The sequence below is a fragment of the Phyllopteryx taeniolatus genome, unplaced genomic scaffold, assembly GCF_024500385.1.
Source record: "Phyllopteryx taeniolatus isolate TA_2022b unplaced genomic scaffold, UOR_Ptae_1.2 contig_24, whole genome shotgun sequence".
Classification (NCBI taxonomy): Eukaryota; Metazoa; Chordata; class Actinopteri; order Syngnathiformes; family Syngnathidae; genus Phyllopteryx; species Phyllopteryx taeniolatus.
Genome location: NW_026903162.1, coordinates 2,765,780 through 2,786,393, shown reverse-complemented (window position 1 = coordinate 2,786,393; position 20,614 = coordinate 2,765,780). Strand labels below are relative to the sequence as shown.

At 44.5% G+C, this 20,614-nt stretch overlaps 1 protein-coding gene across 1 annotated transcript in view; it reads right to left on the bottom strand.

Moving 5' to 3' along the window:
• Positions 1-18,936, bottom strand: part of si:ch211-186j3.6 (neural-cadherin) — a 207,125-nt gene extending 188,189 nt beyond the window's left edge. The window contains exon 1 of the mRNA XM_061764771.1: positions 17,669-18,936. Within this exon, the coding sequence (XP_061620755.1) occupies positions 17,669-18,659 (991 nt within the window). The 5' untranslated portion in view covers positions 18,660-18,936. The remainder of the gene's footprint in view (positions 1-17,668) is intronic.
• Between the last annotated feature and the right edge of the window lie 1,678 nt (positions 18,937-20,614).

The window sequence follows — 20,614 nt, the reverse complement described above, 5'->3', positions numbered from 1 at the left end:
GGGCTGATCCCCCCCCCCCCCCCCTCCCAAAAAAAAATTATTTTTAAACATAAACAAATATTTGTACAAGAATGAACAGGCCTACAAAATGTAGTTGCTTTCTGACTATAACGCAGACGAAAACAGCAATTTCAAGAGGGACTTGCCTGAGCCTGTGGGGACCTGGCTACTGAGCCCCCATCCACCTCCCCCGCAAAAAAAAAAAAAAAAAAAAAAAAAGGGGGGAGCAGCACTCGACCCGATAGCGGGAAGTCCGATAAAAGGTTTGCGGGGATTGAGACAGGTGGACAAGAAGTGTTTAACGAGGCAATCTAGAGGGCGAGAGCTTTGGATGTTCCCCTCCCTGAACGCATTGACACTTTATCCACGAGTGCCACACACGCACACAGGCATGCGCGCGCACACGCACACACACACACACACACACACACACACACAGATACAGGGATTGATCCGCATGTACAAGGCTATTAAGTGTCGCTTGTGTCTGGGCTGCTTCTGGATGGATCAAGAGATGTTTTTTGTGTGTGTGTGTGTGTGTGTTTGCGTGTGTGCCTTTTTTTCGTACGTTCACTCTCAAATTGCAATGTGGAACTTTCAAGTTTTTGATTTTTCTTCCTGCCGACTTGAGCTACTTTTGCATTAAAGAGTGATCAAATGCTGCTTGAGGTCAGCAAAAAGTGTGTAGATGTAAGTCAGCATTATGTTTGTGTGTGAAGGGTCAAACACATTTAGGTTGAAAGTACTCGTGACTATGTAGATACATGTTTAAATTGAATGGACATGTTTACATTATGGGCCCCATTATTATTAAAATTGCTTTTTTTTTTTTTAATACTGTATATAGTTCTAATATACCAATGCCTTACTAGTGCAATAACCCTGAACCTATGTCAGCTCATATTGATATTGATACTGATATGGTGTGTGTGTGTGTGTCTGTTGCTCTCTCTCAAGAAAGAAGCAATGACAGCGCATTAATTTCCGCCGGCCAAGCGTCACGTATGAGGAGGCGTGGCAACAATTAAACGGGAAACCAGCAAAAGCAGTCGACATCATCTCGAGAGTAAACAACTTTGCGCTCTTTCGGCTCTTTATTGTCAGCCGCGTGGACGTTTTAACACAGCGACGCGCAATCGCGTAATCAAGTAATTTGAGCAATCAAGTAATCCCGCTCGCCGACAGCTGTCACCGCAGAGAGTTTTTTGGAGGCACGCGGCAATGATGCTATATCGCCGGTTTGCTATTGAGACGTGGGCATAAAAGTCTTCTTTATTCCTTTAAGCCGGATTTTCTCTTTATTATTTGAAACACGCTGTTGCACTGCAAGCTTTTTTTTTTTTTTTTTGTATTCAGCTGGTGACTATACGAGCATGTGTTTACGTGAAGGAGACAGAGGTTTACATTACCGAATTGTGAAGCACGCCAGCGAGCCTTGCAATGGAGATACGGCACCATTTTGCGCTCAAGCGCATGTTGCGCGGTTTTATGAAACGAGATACGAACGGACGTAGTTTACTCGCCCGACTTTCGGATTTGAGTGTTATCAAAGCGAACGGACAGTCGGAGCTTTGCTGTAACGAGCGTGTGAATAAATCCAAAGCGCAAAAGGCGACGCCGTGTCGACGCTCCTTTCCACTTTGTTTGCGACGCCGAGGCCTGATAGCCATCACGCCATCACGGCGCCATCGCGCCACCGCGCTCCCTCTGCTCGCTGCCAGTGTGAATAACAACGTACATCCCTGCACGCCTTTAATATAAAAATATTCTCTCCATGTGAAAAGTGTCTCGAACAGACTGCAGCCTGAATGCTAATTATGCCGTTGGTGGATGTGAAGAAATAAACCTTCAGATTGTGTCCACGTGTGTACGTGCGCGGACAAACTGACGTGTAAAATGCGTGTATATGAATTAGTGTGCATGTTGTTTACATTATGCCCACGCGAATAGACGGACACTTATTTGCAATTTGTGCAAATGTGAATTGAGCAGTGGCGTGCGAAGGGGGGGAGGAACAGGGCTTTTTCCAACCAGGGTTATGGTGTTAAATAATTGTTTAGAAAACTTGCCGCTAAGTGTTTTTTAAGTGTACGTGAGATGGTATAGGTCAAATTAAAAGTGGGCCCGCCCCCTCGTTAGGTGTCTCTTCCTGCACAGTGGGCGCTAATTAAGAGCGTGTTGCTTTACACCGCTAATCTCGCACACTCCACTCAATCCGACGAGCTAGCGGATTACAGCTCGCAGCATGTGCTCTCGTTATCATGGCGCACATGCACACGCCCACGCACGCCCCCAGAGAGTACACACACACACACACACACACACACGTACACAATGAATTGTTTATTTGCTAAAGTGGGACTGTGTCTCGTATGACACCTTCAGGCTTTATTTGCATCGCTAATTAGTGCACATTGATGATGCAGCGCAGCCTGACATGCTCGCCGAGCTAATGGGCTTTGGTTTCTTTGGATAATTCAACTGGAGTGCATGTACACACACACACGCGCAGAATGTTTGCGGATGTGACACTGAGCGCTTCATCCCACGCCGAGGGACGGCATGATTTGCAGACTAGCCACCAGTGGCTCGTTAGGGTCATGAAATTAGACTGAGTCAAGGGGGATTAAAAGTAAGGGTTAACGCCAGGGTTGGGGTTATAAATTGGGGTTTTTAGCCAGCGGTAGGGATTCAAAACAGGGGTGAGGGTTTCATATTAGGGTTTCGAGCCACAAACTAGGGGCTAAAATTCGGGTTTCAAGACGGAGTTAGTGTCAGAATCAGCCAGGGTTAGTTATAAAAAAGTTTGGATTTCAAGCCAGCGTTAGGGTTCCAAGTCGACGGTTGAGTTTCAAATCAGGGTTAGGGTTTTAAATGAGGGTTCCACAACAGGGGTTAGTATTTCAAAGTAGAGTTAGGGCTTAAAAGTAGAATTTAAAGCCAGGGTTAGGGTTTCGAAATAGTGTTTCAATGAAGTGTTAGTGTTTCAGCTTTGTGAGTCAGCAGTTGGATTTTAAATCAGAGTTAGGGTTTCAAATTAGGGGTTCAAGTCAGTGTTCGGGCAGGGTCATTGTTTTAAATTAGGGTTGCAAATTAGGGTTTCAAACCTGGATTATTGATTTAAATCAGAGTTTCAAGTCAGTGTTAAAGTTTGGGTTTGGGATCAAAATGGGTACAAAGTAGGATTTTATACCGGGATTAAGGTTTCAAATTAGCATTTTGAGCCCGTTACATGGATTCAAATAAGACACTCATATCTCAAATCATGTTTCCCCATTCATCCATTCTGGCCCCCCCAAAAAATAATCATTTCAAGACAGTTTGTGCATTTTGATTTTATGCTGCAATTCAATTCAGTGTGCCGCTCCTTCTGTTGTGCCTGCATTGGCCACCAGCGGTAATATAATACAGAAGAGTTACACAACTACTTTAAGTGACGAAATAAGCTGCAGTAATATCATCCTTTTTTTTTTTCCGCAGACGATTACGAATGCAACCCCCGCAAGTATTGTTATATTGTCTGTGTGAAAATGTGTGTGTGTATATATATAATATATATATATATAATATATATATAAAGTGACCTGAATATATCCCACCTATGAAGCCTCTGACTAGACAAATGATGAAGCTAGAAGAAGAGGAGGAAGACAAAAAGCTCTTCCTGACAAGTTGAATGAGTGCAGCTCGTGTCGTGAAAGGTTAAATCGCTTTTGAACCGAGTGCATTTTTTTTTAACTCAAATGTTTTTTTTTTTTTTTTTTTTTCTCTCCTTTGTTTCAGATGTCCCCGAGTTCAAGCTCGCTTGCCCTGAGTGCTACACTTCAATTTAAGATTATTTTTGCTCTTGTTTCCATGCCAAATGTAGACAAAGTACCGCTAAACCAAAGGGCTGCTAAACACTGATTTTTTTTTTTTTTTTTTTTTTTAATCCTGGCAAGAAGGAGAAGAGGTTGCATGGGGCAGACACGAGGAAAGCAGAATAGTAGGGTTTCGAGCAAAGGCCAAGTTTTAAAATTATTTTAGGAAAGGTATCCGAGAGTAAGCGAAGTTTAATAAAGAAGAAGAAGAAGGTTTCCACCCAGGGTTGTGCTTCTAAATTAGGGTTCCAAGCCATTGTTATGGGTTTAAAGTAGGGTTTCATGTCAGGTTACAGGTTCAGAGAAGGGTTTCAAGCCAGGGTTGGGGTTTTAAATTAGGGTTTTCGAGCCAGCGTTTGGGTTTCAAATTTAGGTTGAAAGCCAGTGTTAGGATTCAAGTTTGGGTTTTAAACCATGGTTCAGGGGTTCAACTGATGTTAAAAGCCAGAGATAGGGTTTCAAGCCAGGGTTAGGGTTTCAAGTCAGGGTTTCAAGTTGGGGTACAACCCTGAAGGCCGCAATACAGCCAGGAGCCAGTTTTAAACCATCCTTATAGTTTCAAGTTTGGATTGCAAGCCATGATTCGGGTTCAAAGTACGGTTTCAAGTCATGGTTACGGTTTTAAAGTAATGTTTCAAGCCAGGATTATGGTTTCAAGCCAGCATTTGGTTTTCAAACCAGGGTTTGTGTTTCCAATGAGGGTTTTAAACCATTGTTAAGGGTTTAAAGTAAGGTTTCAAGCCAGGATTATGGTTTCAAATTAAGGTTTTAAACCATGGTTAAGGGTTTAAAGTAATGTTTCCAACCAGGGTTATGGTGTTAAACCACGTTTGCGGTTTCCAATTAGTCGTCCAAGCCATGGTTATGTTTCAAATTAGGGTTACACGTCACTGTTTGGGTTAGTAATTTGGGTTTTCAAGCCACAGTTAGGGTTTCAAGACAGGGTCAGAGTTTTAAAGTTGGGTTTCCAGGCAGGGTTCAGGTTTCAAATGAGCGTTTCCAGCCAAGATTTGGGTTTCTAGTTTTGGTTACAAGTTACTGTTAAACTGTTGTAGGTATTCATTCGCGGTTTGACACCAAGGTTAGGCTTTCGAGTAGGGCTTCGTAAGTAGGGTTTTCAAGATAGTCATGGTTAGGGTTTTAAGCCGCCGTTAGGGTATCAATAAATAAAAAAATAATGTGAACTAATAATATCGTGACTGCTGGTGGGCGGAGAGCAGATCACTAACATTATTGTGCGTGTGGTAGGGTTTCTAGCTAGCTTTAGGGGCTCAAAGTAGGGTTTCAAGTCACTGTTATTGTTAGAATTTCAATTTATAGTTTCAAGCCAGTGTTAGGGTTTTTGAATGAGGGTTTCAGGCCACATTTAGGGGTTCAAGGTGATGTTTCAAACCAGGTTTAGGATTTCAAGCCAAGGTTAGGGTTTCAAGCCAGCAATAAGACAGGGTTAGGGTTTCAAGACATGGTTGGGGGATCAAAGCCAAGGATCAGGGTTTCAATTTTAAATTTCAAGTCAGCATGAGGGGTTCAAAGTAGTGTTTCAAGCCAGGGATAGGGTTTTAAGCCACTGTATAGGTTTCAAGCCATTCTTAGGGTTTGAAATTAGGGTTTTGACACTTTTGACAGTATTCAACGGTATTTGCCAGTATTTGTCGGTTATTTGCCAGTCTCCTCATGTCCTCCACGTGCTCTAGGATCGCACAAAGGCGCACATTGATAGCGAAGACCTCACCAATGGCGCCCAGGCGAGGCAGAGCGAAGACCTCACCAATGTCGCCCAGGCGAGGCAAAGCGGGCGTCATTTCAATTCTTGATTTAATTTTAATATGAAACAGCGATCTCATGAAAAACAAATACAATGGCATATTATTTAGTTAATAAAGAATACATTTAAATGTATTAAATTGTTGCAGGTGCTTCGTTATGTTACATTATGTCATTGAGATATATTAAATTGAATACCAAAATTATTTTCATTTAATTGAATTTCAAGAAAATGTTTAAAATGATTTGTGTTAAATAAAAAGATTTGCAATTAAGTAGAAGACAATTATATTTGTCCTTTGAAGATTGTATAGGAAATGTGATTTTATTTATTTTTTTCTCCCCTAAAATATAAACCCTTCATAAACGGGCCCACATTGATCAGTGGACGGTTTTATGTGTAGAATATTATCGCGCTTGTTGCTATAGTTAGTGCACCAATTAGTATTGCTACAATATCACCGCACATATTTCCAACGCTACAATGCATAAATATCATATTTACACTGCTGGAATATTAGCGGACAGAGGAATGTTTTTCTAATAAGCGTTTGTCGGCGCATATTTGCCGTCTGTTGATAAGAGTATTAAGCGATCGGGGAGGCCTTTGCGGCGCACGGGAAAGAGAAGATTCATTAATTGCCGTTAAGTAAGGGGGCAGTCGCGCGATTAACTTGACGGAATATCTTAATCCCTCAAAAAATCCCTCGTTAGTAGTGATTATTTAATGTACACTTGGTGGGCATATTTCTTTTTTAATTTCATTCAATGCCCGACCGAGGCCACGGTTGCACTTAGCAACATGAAATCTGGTCATTTTAATTTTGCCCATTTTAGGGGTCATTTCGAGAGGCGCTTGGACCCCGGGGAATTTATTTTAGAAAATTCTTACAAGGTCAAAGTTGGAATGAAATAATTTTCTTTCTTGACAAAGAAAGTGACTGTTTGAGAGGCTTCCCCAGCACCAGTACATAAAGATACGTAGTGCACATAAATGAATGCTATAGCTTTTTAGAGCCGGTGGCCTTGTTGTTTATTATGCATTCACTTTCTCTCCACCACTGACTTTATTTTCCCATTTGCGCTGTCAGTGCAGTGGAAGTGCTAACAGTGCAGCTTTAAGACCCGAAGACTGCGAGGTATAGATTTGATTGGGCTTCCATTACTTGCATTATATTCACATTTTAGAGGCACACTTGGGCTCTGACTTGCCGCATTATTGTCAACGTGACAAATACCTCCGCCGTAGGGCAGGGGGGGGAAAGGAAATAAATACAAATCAATCAATACAAGAAAAAAAAAAAAAAAAAAGTTAAGACGCCCATGTCGGACTGCATCCAATTGCCTCGAAATTGAATTCCCCTGTCATGGGCGTGTAAGCATAAACCAGGATGGCCTCTGATGGATCCTCCTGAAATTAATCTGCGCTTAAGTATTGCAGAGCCGCGCTCTTACGAGGCCGCGCCAACTCTAAAAATCTGCGTCGCTATTGTCTCACATTCCTGGAGGATGAGGGAGATGGAAAAAGGCTGCAAATCAGCCGCGTCGCTAAGCAGCTAAAGGATCGCAGGTTTTTTTTTTTTTTTAATCCGATTCAATTGTGTCTTTAAAGAAAGGAAAACACAAGGACAGCCAGCAAAGGTCACATGATGACCTGTGCAATGTCCAAACATACAATGGCGCTGACTAACCTTGCCGCTTTTGATCATATTTACATACTTTACATCCCCTGTCAGAAGGAGTTTCAACTCCCACCTCCGACAGAATTTTGCTCAAGTTCCGGGGGAGGCGGTGGACATCGCGCCTCCATTGCCGAGGCGGCCGACCGGAGCTGTGGCCGTAAGGTGGTCGGTGCCTGTCGTGGACACCAACGGTGAGGGATGCCGTCAAGCTGAAGAAGGAGTCCTATCGGGTCTTTTTGGCCTGTGGGACTCCTGAGGAAGCTGATGGGTACCGGCTGGCCAAGCGGAATTCAGCTTTGGTGGTGACTGAACCAAGGAGTTCGGTGAGACTATGAAGAAAGACTTCCGGACGGCTTCGAGGAAATTCTGGTCCACCATCCGGCGTCTCAGGAGGGGGAAGCAGTGCACCATCAAAACCGTGTATAGTGGTGATTTGGCGCTGCTGACCTCGACTCGGGACGTTGTGAGTCGGTGGGGAGAATACATTGAAGACCTCCTCAATTCCACCGACACACCGTTCCATGAAGAAGCAGAGTCTGGGGTCTCTGAGGCGGGCTCTCCTATCTCTGGGGTTGAGGTCACTGAGGTGGTTTCAAAAGCTCCTCGGTGGTTGGATGAGATTCGCCTGGAGTTCCTAAAGGCTCTGGATGTTGTAGGGCTGTCCTGGTTGACACGCCTCCGCAAAATCGCGTGGACATTGGGGACAGTGCCTCTGGATTGGCAGACCTGGGGTGGTGGTCCAACTACAGGGGGATCACACTCCTCAGCCTCAATGTTAAGGTCTATTCAGGGGTGCTGAGAGGAGGGTCCGTTGGGAAGTCGAATCTCCGATCCAGGAGGAGCAGTTGTCATGGTCTGTGTTTTGGTTTGGGTTGTGTTTAGTTTTGTTCCATGTTTTCCTGTGTTCCATGTTTGTCGTGTGCTCATTAGGTTGTTGTGTCCACCTGTTCTCGCCTACTTTGACCAATCAGCTCTCTCCAGCCACTCGTGTCTTTTCCAGGTGTTCCTCGTTGTCTCGTCAATTTGTTTGTATTTAGTTCCCTGGTTTCTTTCAGTTCTTGTCGGTTCATTGTCGTTGTCACATGTCTTGCCATGTCATAGTCGTTCGTCAGTTGTCTTTATCATTGTGGTATGTCATCGTCAGGTGTCATTTTCCCTATCTATTCCACGTCTTACTCACAGGTCATAGTTTGTTTCCAGTTTTAGATATTCAAGTGTTTCTTTGTTACTTTGGTTTGATTATCTGTTGTGGGACTTCGTTCAGTTTTGCTTTATCCAATATCCTTGTTTTCCCTTTTTGAAGATTAAATATTATTTTGAGACTCCCGCACTCCTGCCTTGCTTCCCTGCAATTGGGTCCATGTTCTTGCCTTGCGTTACTCTCCTTCGCCCTAACCACGTACGTGACAGCAGTGTGGTTTTTGTCCTGGCCGTGGAACAGGGGACCAGGTCTACACCCTTGGCAGGGTCCTCGAGGGTGTGTGGGAGTTTGCCCAACCAGTCTACATGTGTTTTGTGGACTTGGAGAAGGCGTTCGATCGTGTCCCTAGGGGGGTCCTGTGGGGTGTGCTTCGGGAGTATGGAGTACCGAACCCCCTGATACGGGCTCTTCGGTCCCTGTACGACCGGAGTCAGAGTTTGGTCCGCATATCCAGCAGTAAGTCGGACTCGTTTCCGGTGAGGGTTGGACTCCGCCAAGGCTGCCCTTTGTCACCGATTCTGTTCATAAATTCCATCCATCCATCCATTTTCTGAGCCGCTTCTCCTCACTAGGGTCGCGGGCGTGCTGGAGCCTATCCCAGCTATCATCGGGCAGGAGGCGGGGTACACCCTGAACTGGTTGCCAGCCAATCGCAGAGCACATAGGAACAAACAACCATTCGCACTCACAGTCATGCCTACGGGTAATTTAGAGTCTCCAATGAATGCATGTTTTTGGGCTGTGGGAGGAAACCGGAGTGCCCGGAGAAAACCCACGCAGGCACGGGGAGAACATGCAAACTCCAGACAGGCGATTGAACCCGGGTCCTCAGAACTGTGAGGCTGACGCTCTAACCAGTCGGCCACCGTGCCGCCTGTTCATAAATTTTTGGACAGAATTTCTAGGCGCAGCCGAGGCGTAGAGGGGGTCCGGTTTGGTGGCCTCAGTATTGCATCTCTGCTTTTTGCAGATGATGTGGTTCTGTTGGTTTCATCAGACCGTGATCTCCAACTCTCACTGGAGCAGTTCGCAGCCGAGTGTGAAGTGGCTGGGATGAGAATCAAGACCTCCAAATCTGAGACCATGGTCCTCAGTCGGAAAAGGGTGGTGTGCCCTCTCCAGGTCGCGGATGAAATCCTGCCCCAAGTGGAGGAGTTCAAGTATCTTGGGGTCTTGTTCACAAGTGAGGGAAGAATGGAACGGGAGATTGTTTTTTTTATACATGTAAAGTTGTATTTTTGGTGTCTTTTATAATTATAGATTGTTTAGTGATACTTTTTTTTTTTTTTGCTACATGCAACACTGCCAACTATTGCTGCTTTTCTTCACATCTAGATATGTAGTATGCAAGTTATAGTATAGTACAGTACTCGGTTTACATATTCATGTTCAGTAGTATTGTTGGTTTTTATTTCATTGTAGACTACCGTACATATTGATATCTGGTACTTTTACTTTTAGTGTTGCATGGAGATGTCCACCTTATTGGGTGTTGTCAAAAACGTGATACACCATAAAATTTTAAAGAAGCAGAGAAATATAAAAACACCCCCTTGTGTTAAAAAGTACGCCGCCGACCAGTTTCATCAACTTTGTGTTATTTTCTTGTTTTTATCGGTCCAAGATAAGCGCTCAGCAGACTTACGAGCTCTTGGCCGCTCAGTGGAGCGTAGTGATTTGCTTCGCACACAGCGGCGGACTATTAAATCATCCATCTTCGCCTTTTCTGAACCATCTGCTGCGCAAAACAGCCTGCAGGTCACACGGTGTCGCAACACTGCTGCTTGTTATGCTACGGCTAGCAGAAGCAAATCGTCAGCAGCGGTCCACGTTCTGACCATGACTATGATGCATCGTGTCGCTTGCTGTGTGCTAATGATCAATAATTACAGCCAGAGTCTGCAGTACAAAAGCCATGAAGAAATCGCTTGTGAATGTGAAGAAAAGAAATGGCGCAATCAAAGTACTGTAATGTCCTCGCATGTGGGCAAGGAGAGCCACGGTCGCTACTTATTGAACAAGACAAACAGGCAAACACACAAATACAGAACGAAAACACTCGCAAGGAGCTGCTGTAGGCCACAACTCACAGCCAGACGCTCACATGCAGACTCAACAACTCCAGCTCCCTGACACCACTCACTTGACCATGCCCCTTAAAGGTACAAATCCAACGCATCAATTCGATTGTAAAAACAGTTATATTAAAAAGGGGGGAACTCAAATCTTGCTGTAAAACCACTCGCTACACTTGGTTTATTAAAAATAATAACGATGGGCTAAATTAAAGACAAATTACGCGTCCCTGTGGTCAAGTAAGTGCTTTGGATTCTCGCATTTGATTTGAATAAAGGCCTCAAGCTGCATCGTACATTTAAACATGAACTGATGAATACTTGAACTCTTGTAAAGATTCGGCTCATGGACTTTTGCTGTAAAAGCAAAAAAAAACAAAAAAACAACAAAGTCAGGTAACAGCAGGTCTTCTACCTGTTGCTGCTCAGTCTCCTTCGACTCGCAGCTTCGACCAATAAATCAGAGAACCACACGCGCCCCTCTCCAAATCCTTGAACGCCCTCAAACAATCTGGTTTAATCTATGCCAACGTGAGCCCCCACAGATATGAAACACACCCTTGCCACAGCACCCACCCGAAAATAAAGTGTTCTTTCTGAGTCTTTTCTTCTTCTTCTTCTTCCTCCTCCTCGTGGCCTTTCGCAGCGATGGAGACCTTTGCAACGGATCACTTGACAGGAAACGTAAAAGGTCAAGCAGCGGACCAACAAGATTGCAGCAGGGCGTCGCAGGTGTATGTGTGTCCTTTTCACTGCACCCGACGTCAAAACAGGGAGGCACACACACACAGACACACACAGACTTTTTTTCTCGCATAATGCACGTGTAGCGTATATGAGTCAAAGAAAAATTTAATGAATTTAGGAGAAAAGAATAAGCCGTAAGCGACGCTTGCTAAATTTCGGAAAAATGGCCGAGAAACCTTTTGATCAGGCTCGTCATCCGAAGGTTGGGACACTTCATGAAATTTTGAGTTCGAGATGACAGAGGATTGCAAAATACAAGCCAGAGTGGAATTTTCTAGCATATTTAAGGACATCTACGAGGGATCTAGAGGGAAACACACAAAAGGGGTTTAACTAAAGAAAGAAAATTACTGTGTGTTGCTGCTCAGAGTGTGTTGAAGTCGCAGTTGATTGGCTTTCGGCATAGGTGTCAAACTGGTGGCCCGCGGGCCAGATCCGGCCCGCAACATCATGTTACGTGGCCCGCAAAAGCAAATGTGTCGACGTCGTGTTTCTTGTGATAATACCAAAATTGGTGTCTTGACTTATGTGACCAATCACCTTTTTGAAATAAATGTAACAATCGTTACCATTTTTTTATTGGCTTCTGATTTTAAAACTCGTTGTCCGTCAATTTGTTGTGTATATGTCATTCTATGAGACAATATTTTATATGGGTTCGCAGTCATAACGGCCCTCCGAGGGAAGCCATAACTACAGTGTGGCACGTGACAAAAATAAGTTTGACACCCCTGGTCTACAGCGTAACCCCTAACCCATTCACACAAAATCACTAACTGTAAACGCTAACCCACACACACACACACACACACACACGCTCACTCAACCTCACTCACTCAAACAAACAGTGTTCACTCCTGTTGTGTTAAATCAGGCTACTGTTAAATCCATGGAGGGAAAGTGAAAATGAAAGGGTGGGGTTGGGAGAGGCGGGGTGGGGCGGGGGGCTGTTAGTACGAGGAGGGGGGTCAAAGGAAGGGGGTGAGACGGGATTACCGGGATAATGCGAGCAGATGGAGGGAGGTCGCGACTAAACTCTCCAAATAGATTAAACGGACGTGCAGTGAGAAGACTGAGCGCTCCCCTTCGCACCGGAGGGCCGCAGGGGTCGCCGCCGCCGCCTCCGCCGCCTCTCCCGCTGTGTACGCGCAAATTTAGGACACGCAGCTGGCTGTAATCCTCAAACACTTCACTCGAGATCTAAGTGTATTTAGGTACGCGGATTACGGCGGGATTTAGACGCTCAGATGTGCTTTCTATGCACTTTGTGGCCCTGTCCTAAAAACATACATAAATGCAAAAAAAAAATTATAATAAAATTAACCTCAAGCGGCTCCTCAATGACAGATCTGAACAATAATCATAATAATAATAATGTTAAATACCTGCAGCAAGAACAACAAGCACAGCAAAAGCAACAAAGGAGCAGCTATGGGCAAAAATCACAAATGTATTATTTACAGTATGTAGATATTATTTTTTTTTACAATTTGGACCCACACACACGCACTAACACTCACGCACGCATACGCAAATCCCACCCACAATCACAAACACACAAATGCCCACTTACATGCACTTACATAATCAAGCACACACTCTCTCACACGCATTCACACTCTCCCATAGACACACACACCCTCACACACACACACACTCGAAGACATGCATACTCACACACACACACACTCATTCAACCACTCACCCGTACGCACACACAAATACACACATGCATGCCCTGCACATCATATTACGTTTTATATAGATGTAATGTACCATTTTGCAACATATTTAATGTCTATACACCTCTAATGAAACATATTTTCATTTGATAGCAGATAAGCAGTTGGGAAAATGGATGGATGGATTCCAGAGGCGATATGTTGAACGACGCAGTTGAAAATGTAGCATTTGTAAAATATTTTCCACCGTAAACCTCACAAAATACTGTATATATTTTAAATTCATCTGAAATCATCATTGTGGCCTGGCCAGTCAGAGAAATATGATAGAAATACCTTACGATTGCTAAGACATATTTTAACACACCACTTTTCAAAAAAAAAATCATTTTGCAATGAAACACATTTATTATATATAGTAACAATGGTAGATTTTGTTCAGTTCAATTTTACCTCCCACCGGTGTCGTCTTTGTGGAAACGATGCATCCACACGGCTTGTTTTGTTTTTCTTCAATATTTTGCTCCAGGCTATTACCCTCAAATTTTATCTCATCTATTCTTACACTAAAAAAAAGAAAACAAATTAAAAATAAAAAAAAACTATACATTCCATATCATCATCGTGTGATAATATCACAGTGTTTTAACTAAAGCACACGGACAAGTGTGGTACATGCGTGTGTGGATGTGTACAGTGGGTGAAGATGATGGTGCTATTGATGATCTGGTGGTCCAGTGATTCACTGCCACTGACGGCTTTAGAAGTCAAATATCCATGTTAACTGGGAAGGCTGGCAGTGAATGAGTTTTAATGCCAATTTAGCCATTTTGTTGCTAAATTTCTAGCAACTTTTTATAATACTTTGTATGTAATGTTTACAATATCTTAAAATATGGTAATGGCATTAATGTCTTCTGTGCAGAGAGCACATCCAGCAGCTGGTGGAAGTTGTGTCAACTGAGTTGGGCAAACTGAAATTGTGGTTTGATGTAAATAAATAATTGTAAAATATTAATATATATCAATAGGTTGATTGAAAAGTAACTCCTTATTTTAAAATAATTAGAATTTATTCATTTGTTGTAATATTTCTCTCAATGTTTTTGTATATGTTCCATGATTAAAGGAGCAAGTCTATTCTATCAAACGAACGACTTTGGAAGAACTTGAAGGGCGAATACGAGCAGTTATGTCTTCCATCCCACAAGAGTTCCTTGTGAAATCAGTCAGAGAAACTGGTGGCTAATGCTGGCGCCCATATCGAATTTTAAATAAAACTCCATGCAGTCCACTTTCTTCTCATGTTCATCATTCGATACTGATAAACAAACAGAATTTTTTTTTCTTCTGTTGCGTGCCGGATGCAGCTAAATCCAAAGACAACCACTTTTACTTTTTTAACCTTTCGTTTATTTAACAGGACATGTAGCTCAAAAACCCAGTGCAGCAGAACCCAGTGGTCTAAGTAAGTAGTACTTAAGCGTAAGATTGGAGAGGACCACAATGAATCGCTTCCCACATTGGGTTTGACAGATCTGGATTCATAATTTGCAAATATTGCAAGCTCATTTCAGCTAGCATTCTTTTTCTTGACTTGGGTCCTGTCATGATAGACATGTCCACCCAATTTCATTTCTGGGGCTGATTTTTTTTCTCCCAACTTTCCAGGGGGCCCTACTGAGTGTATTTTGGGGGAGTCATGTTCGGGACTTCTAAAATATGAATACTTTCACCAAAATACAGTTGCATGTCTAATTGAATGGGTTTTCAGGCATGTCAAGGCCCCCAAAAATTCACCAGAAGAATTATCATGATTAGATTTTCGACCTTAAATTAAATGGGAAAACATTTCTTTTCCACACCTGAAAAAAATCTTATCAGTAAATGGTCCAGTAACAACCTTTTGAGTTACGCTCAATTAAGAAAAAAAATAAATAAATAAACGCATTTACATTCATATTCAAATTATGTGTGCCCAATAGAAATTTAACTATTTTCGTGGTGTGGGGGGGTGGGGGGGGGGTGACAATTGTAATGTCATAGTAACAAATTTGTTTTTTTTTTATAAAAAAAATTGAATGTTATAAGAGTGAATTCAAGCGGCACGGTGGCCGACTGGTTAGAGCGTCAGCCTCACAGTTCTGAGGACCCGGGTTCAATCCCCGGCCCCGCCTGTGTGGAGTTTGCATGTTCTCCCCGTGCCTGCGTGGGTTTTCTCCGGGCACTCCGGTTTCCTCCCACATCCCAAAAACATGCATGAATTGGAGACTCTAAATTGCCCGTAGGCATGACTGTGAGTGCGAATGGTTGTTTGTTCCTATGTGCCCTGCAATTGGCTGGCAACCAGTTCAGGGTGTACCCCGCCTCCTGCCCGATGACAACTGGGATAGGCTCCAGCACGCCCGCGACCCTAGTGAGGAGAAGCGGCTCAGAAAATGGATGGATGGATGGAAGAGTAAATTCATAATTTTTACATTAATAAACGACATTTTGTCGAAATAAAAGTCATAATCTTACAAGAAAAAAAAGGGATTTTTTGTAATATGATATAAAAGTAATAATAATAATAATGGATTACACTTTATAGCACTTTACTGGGCACTCATAGACACTTTGCATGTGCACATACGATTCATGCACGACTCAGTCACACCTGGTGGTGGTAAGCTACTAGTGTAACCACAGCTGCCCTGGGGCAGTCTGACGGAAGCGTGGCTGCCATTCTGTGCCTACGGCCTCTCCGACCACCACCAAACAGCCAACCACATCCATTCATGGGCAATGCAGGTTAAGTGTCATATGTGTATGTCAACATCAAGTTAGTAAAAAGTCAACGTTAACAAGGGAAGACAGACAAGAATTTCAAAAAGTCAACTTTATTCTCACATTAAAAATTTGTATTCTGCAAAAGACAAGATTTTTATATTTATGTATTAGAAAAATTGGACTTTATTCTAAAAAAAATCCATGATGTAAAACATTGATTCTCAAACTGTGGTACGTGTACGTGTACGTGGTACTAGTGGTATGCAGGCTCCCTCTGGTGGTGTTTGAAAGAATCACTGAATTAAATGTTCAAACTGTGCATAATGTTACAGCGGCTTAAACGGCTAGGCTAGGTTACTACTATATGAGCAATGAGCTGTATGATTTACTACAAATGCTTCTTTGTGACCTACTACATGACCTAGTAAATGTGTAAAGTAAATTAGCTAGCACATGATGTACATGACCGACCAAGTACTACATTTCTTACATGACCTACTACGTGACCTACAATGTGAGCTACAATAGGACCTGCTCCATAAACTACTGTGTGACATACTACATGAGCAGCTATGTGACTGACTACGTGACTGACTACATTGCCTCCTTTATGACCTGAAACATGACCTGAAAAGTGGCGTACAAAATGCGCTACTTTGTGACATGCATGACCAACTACATCAGCTACTATGTTACGTACTACTTGACCTAAAGTGGATGAATGGCTTAATAATCCAGACGTACAGTTCCACCTGCAGCACAGGAGGAGCAAGCAGGGGAAATTCTACAAAGAAAACAGAGGAGGCGCCAGTGTTTTTTGGAGGAGCTAAGGAGGATTGTTGAGGAGCTTCAGCAGGCGGGCGGGGGTGGCCAGAGGCCTTGAGTTAGTCAATTTATTTTTATTTATTTTATTTTATTTTTTAACTCCATTGCAGTACATTTGTTCAGGACTGCTCCGTTGTATTTAACGTTTAAAGAACAATAACTTAATCTTGAAGACATTTGTATTTTTAAGCATTCATTTTGGCAAAAATATATTAAAATTTTATGCGCAATAAATTTTAATTTAATGAAGTACAGTTTTTTTTTATTATTAATTATATAATTAACTGCTCGCATTAACGTGAGCATTAGAGATATGTTAGCTTGTTAGCCGCCATGCTAGCCTGGACCACGAACATGACCCATCAAATACTGTAATGAATTTTGATCAGTTTAATTTTTTTAGGCGCATGGGATTTAGCAAAATGATAAATCACTTTTTTTCATTTTTCAACTGCCAAATGAAAATGGAAAGAACCAAGAATACAGATCATCCGACTTCCGAACGCTAATTTGAATATGCAGCACAAAGACGAAGAGGTCTCAGTGGAGTCCACATTGTTGAAGTCTTTTAATCGACAAAAAAAATAAATAAATAAATAAATCAAATATGCTCTCCACATTCGAGGGACGCTTATTAATCGAAGTGTTGCTTCTTTAAATAATTAAAGGAAATGTGAAATCTCTTGTGCAGCATTCAGTGCAAACATCACAAGAAGCTGTTTAGGCATCCATTTCTCAATTACACACACACAGTTTTTCAATCTGAAAAAGTCGCAAAGCGTGTTACGGTATGTTGAAAAGAACAAGATGTAATGGCTGTTAAAAAATATATATAATTTTTATCGATAATTCCTAAAATATTTAGTTTTTCAAAATATTTTTTTTCACAATCAAAAAGCATGTTATGACATGTTGAACATGAATGGAATTGTTTTAATGGCTGCAAGTGATTGAGAAAAAGTGTGTGTATGTGTGTGTGTAGGGGCGGGGGTCGTCCCGCCTGTCACCCCCTGTCATCTACCCCCATGCAAAGACGCACACGCACGCGAACGCACGCACGCACCTCGTTTGTCGCGCACCCTGACGCTGATCTCCACCCGTGGCTCCGTCTCTCTGTCCAGCCGGCGCGCGATGACAATATCCCCCGCGTCCCGGGCCACGCTGACCGGCGAGCTCTCGGCGTCGGGCTCCACCAGCTCGAACGCCGCCGCCTGGAAGCGCACCGGGTTCAGGTTCATCACCACCGAGCCGATGCCCGCGTCCTCGGACACGGTGACGACAAGCGGGCTCGCCTCCGCGTCCCGGACGGATCGGGACGTCCGGGCGGGTGTTTTTTCTCGCGTGCCCGAGAGCCACTGGCGCGGGTTGACTTCCACGCCGATGCCGTCGCTGGTGAGGGGCGGCCAGCCTCGGTCCCGGGCGAAGACGGTGAACTTGATGGGTCCGTCCCGGCCCAGGATGGAGTCCACCAGGAGGACGTCGCCGCTTTTGGGCACCACGTAGAAAGTGCCGTTCTTGGGCGCGGCGAAGTAGAAGAGCTCCGCGTTCTTTCCGCTGTCCTCGTCCCGCGCCGCCACCGTGTAGACCACCGTGCGCAGCGGGGTGGCGTCGTCCAGGCTGAGCCTGACGTCGGTGCCCCGGAAGGCGGGCCGGTGGTCGTTGATGTCCAGTACGTCCACTTTGACGGTCGCCACCTCCGCGCACGGCCCGCCGCAGCACGCGCCGACCCCCAGCGCGTACTCGGCTCGCTCCTCGCGGTCCAGAACCCCGCAGGTCCTGAGCAGGATGTGGCCGCGGTTGTGGTGCGCCAGGACGCGGAACCTGTCACCGCCGTCGCCCAGGAGCCTCCAGCGGGGCTGGGCGCCGAGCTCCGAGCACAGCCGCCGCGCGTTCAACCTCCGCAGCGGCACGCTCAGCCCGTTGACCCGGGAGCCCGGCGACGCGTTCTCGAACACGTGGCCGTGGAAGAAGGGCACCGACTCCGACTCGGGCTCCGAAGTCCTGTTGGCCAGCGCGCACGACAGCAAAAGCGGCAAAAGGCTTCCCCGAATCATGGCGAGCGCGTCTCACCGCCGCAGCACCAAGTCCACTGAGGCACCCGCGGGTGCGCTCATCGCGCGCCTCGCTTCAAATCCGGAAATGTCCAGACAACAAAAATGGAAATTCACACTCGAGGATGCTCTGCTCTGCTCGGGAGAACTTTGCGTCCTCCTCCTCTTCCTCCTCTTCCTCCTCTTCCTCCTCCTCCTCCTCCTCCTCGTCTTCCTCTTCCTCTTCTCGCCGGCGCGCGCCCCCGCCAGCGGAAAGGGGGGCTTCTTACATCACGGGGACGAGCACAGAATCTCTCGCTGCATTTTAGCGCCAGCGCGCGCGCGCGCACCCGCTTCATCCGCTCACGTGTGGCCAATTGAGCGCGCACGCGCGTGCGCATTTGTGTGCGTGTCGAGTCCTCTGGGGGGGAGCGACCCCGAGCCTCCCCTTGTCACGCTGATCAATGTCCGCCCCTGCACACGCGTCACGTCACTCTTGTCCCCAATAACACGTCACTTTTAAAAAAAATGTATTTATTTATTTCAAATTTCCAAGTGGGCGCTACTGAGTGAGTTTTGGGGTGTCGTATCGGGGACCCTTATAGATCCATACTTTTTCACCAGAATGCACCAAAATTGGCGAGTTTCCATGCATGATGAAGCACTCAAAACGACGATTGTTTAATCGGGAGAATAAGAATGAAAGGTGAAATCAGCAACAGATTGGCCTTCTAAATGGCTGCTTCAAACCAAAATGGCCGACTTCTTGTTCAATTTCAGGCTTTTTCATGCGGAATGTTGTGATAGACATGCACACCAAATTTCATGCGGATCGGTCCAACTGGTGTCGGGGGCTGATTTTTTTTATTTTTTATTTTTCCTAACTTTACACAACGTTGGGGTAAGAGTTTCAAATTAGTGTTTCCAGTCAGGTTTAGGGTTTCAAATCAGCGTTCCAAGCAAGGTTTCCAAGTAGGGCTTCAAATCAGAGTTAAGGTTTCAAGCCAACATTAGCATTTCAAGGAAATGTTAGGGTTGAAAAATTAGGGCTTCAAGTCAGCGTTAGGGTATCTAAGTATCATCGCAACCCAGGTTAGGGTGTGAATTTGGGGTTTCAAGCCAGGGTTAGGGTTTAGAGTTCTGGTTTCTAGCGTAGATTGTGGTTTCAAAGTAGGGTTTCAAGCTATTGCGAGGTTATCAAATTAGGGTTTCAAGCCAAACATAGAGTCTCAAGCCCAGGTTAGGTCTTAAAGTAAGGGTGTCAAGTCAGGTTTAAGTCTGAAAGTTAGGGTTTCAAATCAGGGTTAGGGTTACAAGTCACTTTTAGGGTTTCAAATTAGGGTTTCAGGTCGGAGTTAAGGTTTCAACTAGTGTTTTAGACCGGGTTTGGCTTTTGAGGAAAGGGAAGGGTTTCAATTTAATATTTCAAGCCAGGGTTACGGTTTCAAATGAGGGTTGGAAGTAAAATTTAAGATGTTCAAATAGGGAAAAAAGGGTTATGGTTTCAAGTTAGGGATTAAATTTAGGGAATCAAATTAGTTTTATGATTTCAAATTAGCACGGCACGGTGGCCGACTGGTTAGAGCATCAGCCTCACAGTTCTGAGGACCCGGGTTCAATCCCCGGCCCCGCCTGTGTGGAGTTTGCATGTTCTCCCCGTGCCTGCGTGGGTTTTCTCCGGGTACTCCGGTTTCCTCCCACATCCCAAAAACATGCATGAATTGGAGACTGTAAATTGCCCGTAGGCATGACTGTGAGTGCGAATGGTTGTTTGTTCCTATGTGCCCTGTGATTGGCTGGCAACCAGTTCAGGGTGTACCCCGCCTCCTGCCCGATGACAGCTGGGATAGGCTCCAGCACGCCCGCGACCCTAGTGAGGAGAAGCGGCTCAGAAAATGGATGGATGGATGGATGGATTTAAAATTAGGAACTCAAGTAATGTTTAAGGTTTCAAAGTAGGGTTTAGAGTCCGGATTTGG